This window comes from Mobula birostris, chromosome 6 (assembly GCF_030028105.1).
Source record: "Mobula birostris isolate sMobBir1 chromosome 6, sMobBir1.hap1, whole genome shotgun sequence".
NCBI classification, from domain to species: domain Eukaryota; kingdom Metazoa; phylum Chordata; class Chondrichthyes; order Myliobatiformes; family Myliobatidae; genus Mobula; species Mobula birostris.
Window position 1 is genome coordinate 154,793,803 of NC_092375.1, and position 13,781 is coordinate 154,807,583.

General features: G+C 39.6%; 1 protein-coding gene across 4 annotated transcripts in view; it reads right to left on the reverse strand.

Moving 5' to 3' along the window:
• myo1b (myosin IB) overlaps positions 1-13,781 on the reverse strand; it is a 274,322-nt gene that overhangs the window by 40,926 nt on the left and 219,615 nt on the right. For all 4 annotated transcript variants that reach the window (XM_072261652.1, XM_072261653.1, XM_072261655.1 and 1 more), the window contains 6 exons: positions 13,493-13,555; positions 11,097-11,297; positions 8,302-8,528; positions 3,947-4,147; positions 2,005-2,098; positions 1,206-1,355 (listed from right to left, as the gene is read on the reverse strand). In XM_072261652.1, coding sequence (XP_072117753.1) covers positions 1,206-1,355; positions 2,005-2,098; positions 3,947-4,147; positions 8,302-8,528; positions 11,097-11,297; positions 13,493-13,555 — 936 coding nt within the window. The remainder of the gene's footprint in view (positions 1-1,205; positions 1,356-2,004; positions 2,099-3,946; positions 4,148-8,301; positions 8,529-11,096; positions 11,298-13,492; positions 13,556-13,781) is intronic.

Sequence of the window (13,781 nt, forward strand, 5' to 3'; positions counted from 1 at the left end):
CGACTGTATGCTTAGAAAAGAAATTAAAATAACTGCTGAAAATTTCAACAGATATTTACAGAGAAAGAACTTCTGCTTTCTCTGTAGATTTTCAATATTCCCAACCTATAAGGAGATGACCAATAGTAAACATACTTTGATAACAAATGTACTCTGAACCCCATGTAAAGGGCAATACGTACATTATAGCCCCTTGAGTTACTGAAATTTGTCATTACATTATTCACAAGTTACCGCTCAAAAATCGGAGATACGGAATAACTAAATATATTTGAGCAAAAAGTAAACATATCACAAAAGAGATTTTTCAACTAATACATCCTGACACTTGTGCAGGTGACTTTGCAACATGGATATTCACAATATGGTCTGTTTTCTGGGAACGCAAACCCTTCACCTGTAGTCATTTTTCTGCAGGAGTTTGTGTTTTTTTTCTTTTCTGGCTATATCTTAATCTAATATTTCTTTCCACTTTCTGTTCCTATTTTGATTCCAACTCACTCCTTTCCTTTCCATTATTTATTCCATTTCTTTCTCAGTTCTTGCTGACTGCCGGTTATTTAAAATACAATATTTTTCTCCACTCAAAGTGAGGAAAAATAAAATCAAGGAAATGGATAATGATGCAAAATGCACCAACACTATGAAAGTGGTGCTTTTTCATTGATCCATGAGATCACCATGAGCTGGGCTGCTGCTTCTCCCAGATGATCAAAAAAAAAAAGAAATTCCTTGTAGTACTCACTGTTTGGATTTTTCCTGAGACCTGTAATCCTCTAAGTCCTTTGACCTTCTCCAACTCTTGTCTCTTGTGAACTCCAGATTGTATTTGTTCTACCAATGACAATGATCCAATGAAATACCATCCCTAACCCCTCTCTACCTTGTTCCTCTTTGAAGAGATTCATTAGAATTTACTTGTGATCTTGTCCTAATGTGGTTCAGCTTCAAACTTTATTTAGCAATGCTCCTATGAAATGCCCTGGGTTGTTTTATCTCTTTAAGAGTGCTGTAGAAATATTGGTAATTGTTGTTGCTCCTACTGCTCTGCTGTAGCAGGAAACCTGTAAGAGTGGCACCTGACATTGGTATTCCAGAGTTAGGAAGACAAGAGCAAGGAAACACAGAGAAAGGCAGAGCCTCCAGCATTGACTCTTCTTAAAAGCGATGCGCACAGGAGATTCTTATTAAATAAAAACACTTACAAAATATCTCTTGGACCAAGCTGAAATAATGATCTGGCTCTTTTTCATCAACAAGAAGTGAGTACGGCACTTCCAACCACGGTAGATCTTTTGAATAAGTGTGGCCAAATCTTCCAGACGACTCTTCCTCTGATCTTCCAGCTTAAACAGCTGCCGAAGCAAATGAAGCAATGGCATCATTAAGATCGTAGAAAAGGTCAGGGGCTATGTAACTTTCTAATCTTATGAGATTACAGCTCTGAAAATTCAGTTCAAATTAGGTTGCCCCGATAGAGAAGTTAGAAGAATAATCTTTCATTAAAAAAGGCTGTTAAGATACAAAATGCCCTACTATGAATGCTGACAGACATAGAATACAGAAGAATATTCAAAGGAGGCAAGGAGAGTTATATTTTTAAAGAGAACATGTTTTTAGAAAGGGTGCTTTCAGAGAACCAGTGATGTAATATGCCAGGGGACCACTGTTTGCATAGTTTAATCATTCCTATTTAGGGACCTTAGCTGGCTCCATGCTCCCCTCTGCCAAATCAGTTTATCCACTGTGTTATTAACCTGATACACAAATCAGTTATCAGCATGAGAGTACCTCTGATCGAAGAAGCCATACAGCTAAATATTGCTGTTTGAACAAATGCTTTTTAAAACAAAAACAAACAGAAGCAATAAGCATGCTCTCAAATTCATTAATGCAAAAAGTTGCACTAGCACAGTTTAAAGTGGTAGATTAATATTAATAACTGCTACTGATATCTACTGAAACCTGAGATAACTTTTAAAACTGCTACGGAGAATGACCTACCGTTCTTGGGTTTCGAATGAAGATCTTTGATCTACCATATGAAAACTCTTCAGGAGGGATTTGAAGTTCAGTCAGCAGCACTTCAACACCATCCCTTTAATTAAACAAATATAATTAGAAGTTCCAGTTAGTACTTACGTTACAATGAAGCCTATGCTTTTTAGCTTATTCAGCAGAAATCAAACTAGATTATTTCTCACAACTGTTACAGAAAATTATTGCAAAATAAAAATAAAGGAGTTAACATTTTCAGAAAGCTGGGACTACCATATACATTGTTATTCCTTTTCACACCTTGTGGTACTTATTTTTTGTAATTTCCTTTGCATTTGTTGTTTTTTTTTGTAAGGCCAAGTCACTAGCTCACCACAAAACCCAGCACAGAAAGCATGCAAGGGGCCAGCCGGATTTGAACCCGTGATCATTCGCCTCGAAGTCTAGTGTTGATGCCGCTACACCACTGGCCAACTAATATAGAGAGTGTTATTAATGTTAGTCATGCAGCTAATCAACACATTTAAGTCTTCACTTCAGAGTCCTCCATTTTGCCAATGGGGGTAGTATTTAATTCATGTTAAAAATCAAGGAAACTTTCATTTAATTATGGCTCATCAGCTTTACCTATCAAATCACAGAGTTTTATGAAGCACAAAGTTTGCTTATTGATTTGACCTGCATCAGTTGATCTTAACTGGTATGGCAGTAGAATGGATTTGAACTCATTGGTTCCCATTCCAGAAGCGTTTCTTGCATGCAGAGAAAGCATACATAGGCAGGTTGGCCCCACTGTCGTCTACTTGAAGGGCTGATCATACAACAAGCTTTCTGCATGCATAATTGCAATTTAGGATGAAGTGATGGAAAGTGAGATCTTTACACTCAGTGGCCATTTTGGCAGGTACACTGCTACATCTGACAAACATGAGGCAGCAACTCAATGCATAAAAGCATGCAGATATGGTCAAGAGGTCCACTAGTAGTTCAGGCCCAAGATCAGAATGGAGAAAAATTATGATCTAAGTGATTTTGACCATGGAATGATTGTAGGTGCCAGACGGGATGGTTTGAGTATCTCAGAAACGGCTGATCTCCTGGGATTTTCACGCACTACACTCTCTAGAGTTTATAGAAAATGATGTGAAAGACAAAAAAAAATCCTGTGAGTGGCAGATCTGTAGGTGAAAATGCCTTGTTAATGAGAGAGGTCAAAAGAGAATGGCCAGACTGGTTCAAGCTGACAGGAAGACAACAGTACCTCAAATGTCCACACATTACAGCAGTGATGTGCAGAAGAGAATCTCTGAATACATAACATATTGAAACGTTAGTGTTAGGGCTACAGCAGTAGAAGGCTATGGTCATACACTCACTTAGGTACAGGAGGTGCCAAATAACTGGCCACTGAGAGTATAAAATAACAGTAGGAAAATTCAACAATATTCCGATTTACCATGCAACCTAGGTTGCTGAAACACATTATCGTATCATTATCATTATAATCATTATCTGCCCTGCCACCTCAACTCTAGTCTCCGCCCTCCCACCTCAGCTGTAGTTTCCATTCTCCCACCTTGAATTTAGTATCCATTCTCCCACCTTGGCTGTCAAGCCCACACACCAACTTAAAGATAATCCAATGTTCTGTTTCATTTATTCATTTTCTGAAATGTGGGCAGCACTGGCCATGTATAATTGCTGTTATTGGCAATTAGTTGTCATGGAAACCAACCCATCCATAATTGCCTTTGATGAAGTATGACAACTGAACCAGTAATTTTCTAACTTTCCTGAATGGCTCAGCTGTTCACTGCTTCTGAGTGAGTTTGATGCATCTAAATATTTTAAATCAATAACCATTCTAAAGCAATTGTAAAACTAAATCATAAGAATATTTTCTCCAGAGCTCTCACTGGTGCAGTAAAGACAAGAAGGATTTGAATACCTTGCGCCTTGCCTCCAGTGGGGCCAGGTCTGTGAGCACAGCATCTTATACCTCTCCAGGCAGTGTTCATAAGGCTGTTTGAAAGCATAGCCAGCTCTTCGCACATGTACATTCTCCATCAAGCCCAGATATCTGATCTGGTGGCACACCAGAGCGTCCGTGAATATAAGTGGAGCCTTCCGATCATTTGGTTTGATGCATCTAAAAGGCAATGTGCATTCAATTGAATCACATTTTTGTACATCTCACTTTAGCCTTCACCCAGTCATAATACACTCTGTCTTTAAGGACACAGAATCTGATTTTTTGAATCTCCCTTAACATAACACAGCAAATTTCTCATTAAGGACAGCTCACCTGATCCATAACCAGTATCCTCGGACAGTGGTGGGAAAATGGAAACTGTACATTAGAAATTAATAGAGTTGTGACTCACAAATGTACTTCAATTTTTTTACCTGCTTTATCCAGGCAACATGTTGTAAAAAATATATACAGTCACTGTACAATCCTGAATAATCAGAGTACACCAGATACAGCAATCAGACCCGACGGCTTCTCGATACATAGGATGGACCAACTGTTAATTTGGAAAAGGCAAAAGGTGAAGGTGTATGTTTCATGATAAACTCTCTGTGGTGTTCCGATGTGGTGGTTTTATCATACTCATGTTCCACCGAACTTGAACATCTAATGATCAAATGCCAACCATTCTATTTACCAAGAGAGTTCTCCTCCGTGATCCTGTCCACAGCTTACATACCACCAGTGGCTGACTGTAATCAGGCACTTGAGACACTGCATGATGTCGTCACCAAACAAGAAATTGTCCACCCTGGGGATTTCATAGTCGCGGATTTCAATCAGGCTTGTTTGAGGAAATCCCAGCCCAATTACCATCAGCATATAACCTGTAGCACCGGAGGTCCCAATAGACCGGACCACTGTTTTACAAAGATAAGGAAGGCCTACTGTTCCATGCCCAGACTGTATTTCGGCAAATCGGATCACTTGGCTATCCTTCTCCAATCTGCATACAGACAGAGGCTACAGAGCAAGGCTCCAGAGATAAGGACAACAAAGGTGTGGTCGCAGAAGACAAAGGAGTGACTACCGGATTACTTTGAGTTGGTGAACTCGGCTGTGTTTAAGTTCTCATCTGTGGATCTGTAAGGATACACCATAATGTATAAAAAAACATTTGTAGATGAATGTGCCCCACAAAATCATTCAGTCTTCCCCAGCCAGAAGCCCTGAGTGAACCATGAGAGCCACAACCTGCTGAGGGCCAACTCAGAGGCATTCAACTCTGGTCATCGAAAAAGTTACAAGAATTCCATGTACAATCTCCAGAAAGCCATCTCATGGTTAAAGTGGCAATTCTGGACAATACTTGAATAAGTGAAGGATGCTCAATCGCTGTGGCAGGGCCTGAACATTATGAACTCTTCCAAAGTGAAATCAAGTGACATATATAGACAACAACAGGGCTTCACTTCCTGATGAGCTCAATTCCTTCAATGCTTGCTTTGACCACCAAAACATGGAGGAACCATCACGATCTCCCACAGCCCCCGATGATCCTGTGATTTCAGTCTCTGAAGCTGAAGTGAGAGCATTCTTCAGGAGGGTGAACCCATGGAAAGCAGAGAGCCCAGATGAGGTACCTGTCCAAGTACGAAAGACTTGAGCTGCTCCACTAGCTGGAGTGTTCATTGAGATCATTAACCTCTTGCTTCTGCAATCTGAGGTACCTACCTGTTTCAAGCAGACTTCAATTATATCAGTCCCTAAGAAGAACATGGTAACCTGCTTCAACGTCCATCATCCAGTAGCACTTACATCCACAGTAACGAAGGGCTTTGAGGGGTTGATGATGAAACATATCAAATCCTGCCTGAGAAGTGATTTGGAACCACTCCAATTTAACTTCCAACACATCAGGTCTACAGCAGATGCCATTTCATTGGCTCTTCACTCAACCCTGGAACATCTGGACAGCAGACTTGTGTATATCAAAATGCTCATTATTGACTACAGCTCAGCATTCTATACCATCATCCCCTCAAAACTATTCAATAAACTTCCAGACCTTGGTCTCAATACCTCTTTGTGCAAATTGATCCTCAATTTCCTCACCTGCAGACCCCAGTCATTTCAGATTGGCAACAACATCTCCTCCACAATCTCCATCAGCCCAGATGCACCACAAGGCTGTGTGCTAAGCTCCCTGCTCTATTCGCTTTACACTTATGACTGCATGACAGCTCCAATGCCACATATAAATTTGCTGATGACACCACTGTCACAGGCTGAATCACAGGTGATGACAAATCAGTATTTTCAAGGGAGATTGAAGATCAGGCTGAGTGGTGCCACAATAACAACCACTCACTCAATGTCAGCAAAGACCAAGGAACTGATTATTGACTTCAGGAGGATGAAACCAGAGGTCCATGAGCCAGTCTTCATCGAGGATCAGAGGTGGAGAGGGTCAGCAACTTTAGATTTCTCAATGTTATCATTTCAGAGGACTTGTCCTGGCCTCAGCACATAAGTGCAATTACGGGGAAAGCACGGCATTGCCTCTACTTCCTTAGAAGTTTGCGAAGATTTGGCATGACATTTAAAGCTCTGACAAATGTCAATAGAGTATATTGACTGGCTGCATCTCAGCTTGGTATGGAAACACCAATGCCCTTGAACAGAAAATCCTACAAAAAGTAGTGGATATGGCTCAGTCCATCACAGGTAAAGCCCTCCCCACCATTGAGGACATTGACACAGAGTGTTGCCACAAGAAAGCAGCACGCATCATCAAGGGCTCCCACCACCCAGGTCACGCTCTCTTCTCACTGCTGCCATCAGGATGAAGGTACAGGATCCTCAAGACTCACAACACTAGGTCCAGGAATAGTTATTACCCCCTCAACCATCAGGCTCTTGAACCAGAGGGAATAACTTCATTCAACATCACTTACCCCATCACTGAACTGTTCCAACAGCCTATAGACTCACTTTCAATGACTTATAACCTCAGGTTTTTGATACTTATTGCTTATTTATTATTATATATATTTTTTTCTTTTTTCATTAGTACAATTTATTGTCTTTTACACACTGGTTATCCATCCTGTAGGTGTGGTCTTTCATTGATTATATTGTGGTTATTAGATTTATTGAGCAAGAAAACAAATCTTCATACTCAGGTTGGAGAGCAACACCTTATATTCTGCCTGGGTAGCCTCCAACCTGATGGCATGAGCATTGATTTATCGAACTTCCACTATTTGTCCCCCATTCTCCTTCACCATTCCCATTTCCCTCTCTCACCTTATCTCCTTACCTGCCCATCACCTCCCTCTGGTGCTCCTTCCCCTTTCCTTTCTTCCATGGCCTTCTGTCTTCTCCTATTAGATTCCCTTTTATCTCTTTCACCAATCAACTTCCCAGCTACTTACTTCACCCCTCCTCCTCTTCTGGTTCCACCTATCACCTACTACCTTGTACTTCTTCCTCTCCCACCCCACCTTCTTACTCTGACTTCTAATCTCTTTTTTCCCAGTCCTGATGAGGGTCTTGGACTGAAACATTAACTGTTTACCCTTTTCCATAGACGCTGCCTGGCCTGCTGAGTTCCTCCAGCATTTTGTGTGTACTACTTTGATTTCCAGCATCTGCAGATGTTCTCTTGTTTGTGAAATGAATCTCAGGGTTGTACATGGTGACATATACAGTATGTACTTCAGTAATAAATTTACTTTGAACTTTGAATAATTTGTTAAGGATTCTCCACAATCAACCAACTCAAACCTTCTGAAATAGAAGCAGAGCAGTTTAATAATCATTGTGGAAAAAAAAAGGAACATTCAATTACTCAGGTCATATTCTTAATGGAAAGCAGAAAGGCAGTAATCAGAAAAATAGAAAACAAATGGTTCCGTTAACAAATGAAGTGAAAAGCTGGACTAACAGTTCAAGTCTAATGCATTGTTACAAACCCCCAGTCAAAAGGGAAACTGGTCGCCATGCCGCAATGCTCTGGTGAAAATGCCATCTGAATGTTTCTATTCATAACAGTAGTTTTTTTTAAGAATTGCTGAATCATAAATGTTATTTTTTCCAGTGAGGATATAGTTACGAGACAGACAGTTTTTGACAAGTTTCTGTTGTGTTTTATGCTGTGTTCTAATGCATTTGATCTGTTACTCAGTTTGAAATAAAGCAGGGAGATCCTGGATCCTGAGTTTCATATAACAGTGTTTTGCAACATTTCATTTGATTCCCAGTGGTTAAATTCATTGTCAGCATATCCGGGTTGATAGAAAATAATTAAAAATTCAAACAAAACCTACCTGATATAATTGGGATTTTTGGTCAATAGATTTTTCATTAATGTTGCTACAGAAGCCCTGAACTGTGACCCAGCTGTAGGTGGTCTCTTCAAAGACATCTTAGCTGGGTCTCCCTCTGGGAAAAGGGATTTGACAAGCGCATGATTAGTCTTCCACATGGCTTGGGACAGGTCACGGTACAACAGGTCATTGTTTTTGTCAACAAATCCTTCCACATGGTACATCACCTTGAAGATGAAACAAAGATAGGAATGGTGTGATTCATTTTGCAGAAATATTCTCAAAACAATTCAACAGCAGCCTCTCAAGGATAAGCTGAGCACTCACAATTCAGCTGGGGAGAGGAAGTATAAAGATAGACCTCAAACCTTTTTGTACAAGAGATCTGGATGCTGGATAGTGAGTTGCACAGAATCTGTTGTGTCCAAAAAGCATTACATCTTGGCAAATCTGCAGCTACTTTTATAAGGTATCCCACAAGTTGTCGCAACAGCAGGCTCCAAACTATACGAAGCTGGCCTGGAGGCTATAATGTGCAGCACAAGGTTTATGTACGTCACACATTGTGGTTTCTTCAAAAAGTCCTTGATGAGACATGACCCAGGACTTAAGCGCCACCTAAAAACATGGCAAGCGCCCTATGAGGTCCCTTGTACCTCAGATTCACTAATGCACCAAACTGGTCAGATATGCATGGTGGCATTCAATGGCCCGCAACACCTGGAGCAGCTTTGTGAACTTCATGCCTGCATGTGCACCTGCTGGATCACAGAGGCCACTTATGCAGACACAGGACTTCACATGTGAGGGTTGTTTCAGCAAAAAGATAAAGTGAACCAACCTGAACATCCCTCAGGCATTAGAGTGCAGTAAACAGGAAGCTACTTCAGCTCCAGTTAACTCCTTTACCTCCCCTTCCCCTTTCTCATGCAACCATGACCAAAAGCAGAATCACAGTCAACTGGTTCTCCATCGCACACTCTGGGGAGAAAATGCCTTTGCATTCTTTATTAGCTTAAGGCTGACATTCTATGATACCTTGAGCCTCACACAGTGTTGCACGACACTGTAGGCAAAACTCAAGATAAAAACATGTATTGGCCTGCCATAAACTGTCAATGAAACATGTCTTGCCAGGCACTGAATAATGTTGAGGCCACCAGGCTTCATTTTCATCCTAGCATGCAATGTCTGTAAAAAAGTGAGGGCAAAGTAGAAACATAGTCAGGAAACTGGTTGGAGAGTTTTCTCAGGAACCAGTAAAGTGAAAAATATGCAATGAGGGTAAAATATATGTGCCCAACTAGCGAAGGATAACTGCTGTACAGAAACAGGAAGTTGCACATGACAGAATATAATTAAAGGGGCGAAACGTTTCTGAAGGGGAAGCATTGAATAAAGAGAGTAATTAGTAAAAAAAAATGTTAGTTAGAAGTCAGTCAAGTATAAACCATCCAGGATACGTAAATTCTTCCGAACAACACCCAAGAAGGTGGCACACAGACACAAGAGACTGCAAATGCTGCATTCTGGAGCAACAAACAGTGGTTTGAGCAGCATCTGTGGGAGGAAAGAAATTGTCAACCACTCTTTTCCTCTTACAGATTCTGCTTAGCTCACCGAGTTCCTCAGCAGATTGTTTGTTGACCCAAAATCTTGCCAGTGGCAAGCTATAAATACCAACTCTTAAAAATGTGTGACTACAATTGAGATCTGCTTGTGTAATTTCTCTTCAATATTAATTTAATAAAAACAAGAAAAGGAAATTCTGCCATTCAAGACATGCTTAATTCAATTTCAGAATTAACCAATGATTTAAGGTAATATCTATTTATGTAATAGATGAATTGGATGGACTGAATGAAACATAAAAATAGTTAGGAACTACACAGTATTCTATAATCCAGAGAGAATAATTAACTAAAAATATCTAATGAAACTAAGGACAGAAATACAGTGGATTCTGGTTAATTGGGACACATTGGGACCAGTACATTAAGTGGCTGCTCCAATTAGCTGAAGTTTCATGGGAATAGTTAAAAGGCAAACTACCACTTAACTGAGTAACAGTTTAGGTATTTAAATGAAATACTGAAAAAATTAGAACTTTACCAAAACCTCTACAGTACTATATAACTGTATATTAGTTCCTAATAGTTATCAATGGAGGAACTCATCTGCCGCCATGTCCTTTCGATTGAGTGTAAATTAACAAAACCAATGCAACACCGAGTGCAGATAATGGACTGTGATCATATAATGCTTTAGATGATTGCATCCTCCAAATCTTCATTTTCATTGTAACATTCAAGGTATTTGTTGATACCTTTGTAATTTCTAACTTGCTGAAGTAGTGAAATAGTTTCATTTTCACACCTGACAATTTCTGGAAACTTCAAGCCTGAATGCTTGAAACTGCGATGAGCAAAATAGTTCTGAATTTTCCTACTGCTTATTTCTTTGCTTTTTGAACCTGAACACATGCCATTTAAAACTGATCGCTCTACGCATGGTGTAGTGTCTAATGGCCACACAAGTGCACATGACTGATGCTAGTTAGACACTGTTCGACAACAGTCGCCTGCTCCAATTATGTGGCATATTGTCCCAACTAAACAAAGGGAATCTGGCTATTTTCTTGATTTAGTTTTTGTTTTATAGGAGTTGTTCCAAATAAATGGCTGCCCCGATTAACCAATGGCTCAATTAACCACTGTCTTTTTTAGCTTCTTTTCTAATTAGGTTATGAACCTTCAATAAAAGGAAACTAAACTTATGAGCTTGGATTTCAGTACCTTGCCAGCATAGTGCTGGATCCTGAAACAGTTGTGAGGCAAAGAGGTGTCATTGAGGAAGCGGGAGCTTTTGCTCATCCTGCTTTCAAAACGCTCATGTACAGCACAGACTTGATTAAGCTTCTCCAGGAAGGTTTCATCTGTCACAATCCCAGGGCGCAAGCATTCTTCATCAAGCATGGCTAGGATTCCATTTGTATTCTGAAAAATTGAGCACACAGGATTGAGACTTCACCATAGAGTCATACAGCACAGAAAAGGCCCTTCAGCCCAACTCTTCAATGCTAACTGTGTTGTCCATTTGGCCCATAATGCTCTAAACCTCTCCTATCCATGAACATATCCAGATAGCTTATAAATGTTGCTCATATCAACAACTATATATGGCTGCTCATTTCAAATATGCACCAGTCTTTGGCTGGAGAAACTGCAGCTAATGTCCCTTTTAAAACTCCTTCCTTTGATCTTAAACCTACGTTGCTCTTACTTTTAGCAACCCCTCCCTGGGAAAAAAGACAATGTGCTTTCACCCAGACTATCTCCCTCATAATCTTATATATTTCAATTGTGTCACCTCTCAATCTCCTTGTAAGTCACATGCAGTATATGTATTTACATACATAGACTACTGCATATTTATAGACAGGCACATGCATTTGTACTTGTTTGTAAATGTATGTGCCTTTATCTGGGTCTGTGTGTAACATTCAATGTGCTTACATATATATGTTCATGTTTGTGTTATGATTATTTACTTTATATCCATGTAGGTGGGGAAAGCAAAAAGTGATCGAGAATTTACCAAAGGGTAACTATTTTCCTGCGATATTCCAGAATATTTACTAAAAATTCATATTTCCCTATTTGCAAAACAGATAAGCAGTTTTCATAACCTTTCTAAATGTGTCCTTCACCAAATAATATTATTTGAGCATTCTCTCAAAAGCAACATATCTTTTTTTTGTCCTAACTATTGGGATCATTTGTGCTCCAGACTGAGTTGCAATATTACTGCCATGAAGCCATTAAACCATTTTCTTCATTAAATGGAAATGCTGTAATTATCCGAAAAATGTTGGCATAATAACTCAATGCCGTAAGTCCGAGTTCAGTTTTGACCTCAGGTGTTTTCTGTGTGGAGATTGCATTCTCCCCGTGGCAGGGTTTTCCTCTAGATTGGGGTTCCCAATCTTTTTTATGCCATGGACCGATACCATTAAGCAAGGGGTGCATGGGACCCCAGGTTGCGAACCCTAGCTCCAGATGTTCTGATATCCTCCCACACCACAAAGGCATGCCAGTTGGTATGTTCCTTTTAATTGCTCCTTGTATGCAGATGAGTGGTAAAATCTGAAGGGAGTTGACGAGTATGTGGTGAGAATAAAAATTGTAACTAAAGTAGGATTAGTGTAAGTGGGTGCTTTATGATCAGCTTCAGTAATCTAAGTGCATGTTTTGTGCTGTATCTCTCCATAATTCTTTTCAATGGAGACCTTTCTATGTAATTTTGTTTAATTTTTGAAACTAAGGCTAGAACGTGGTCAGATGTTAATTGTACACTCCAGAAGGGTTCCTGATTATTATCACAAATGTAGCAGAAGAGAAGTAGAGACTGATTGCTGAGTGATGTCATTGTCACCTGGTGCAGTGACAAATTGGATCCTGATCATCCAATCAGTTGCTGGGAATTTGGACTGGGGCATCCGAAACGTAGAGGGATTTTCAAAAGCATCCCATGTTTCTACGCTATATACATTTCAATATGAAACAGTGATGAATGCAGAATTTCAGATTATAATTGATTTTGGGATTGTGGCTTCAGTGAAATCAGTATCCATCTGGTTCTTCTTTGCAGTTTAAGGATGCACCCATAACATGTCCCTGCAAAGACTGAGTATAATTTATGTCTGCTTTGTTTTTCTTCTTGTGGATGTTGCATATCTGATGCTTTGTGCCTGCGATGCTGCTGCAAGTAAGCTTGTCATTGCACAGGTGCAAGCATGTACTTGTGCATACAACAATAAACACGACTTTGACATTTTACTGCCTATCTAACGAATATGAGCTCATGTTTGTGGATACTTCTGCTGTTGCTTTAGGGAGTCCTCCATCCTTTGGATTAGAATGATATTAAACATGGAACAGAGAAACAAGCCACTTACTCTAAATACTCTACATTTGTTTACTCTGTTCTTGATTACTTCTTCCTTACATTACATCAATCCTCTGTTCCATTCCCTTTTGAATCAAGCCTTCTCTATTATGCATCAAGACTTTCCTCCGTGTGATAATAATTTCCACATTCTTATTACTGCTGTGAAAAATTTACTGAGCTGAAGCTACTGAATTAAAAGTTACCAGCTAATTCTCAAGTCAAACTGGAAAACTCCACTTACGTTTTCAATCAGCTCACAAATGATGGCATTGTTGAAGTACTCTATATGAGTCCATTCAATTCCCTGTGAAAAATATGAACAGTTAAAATTTATCACCTCAGTTAAATAGTCTAGTTCCAATAATCTTTAAAAGTTGTCCAATGACTGTGTCTGTTTACATCTTCCTTCCAGTTGAGAATATTTTTTTCCTAATATATAAGGGCTTTCTAAATGGGAAACATAGCAAAGCTCCTAGAACTAGAAATCTCCACACATAAAGAACATTTTATTTGAAAAGGTTCCAATTCCG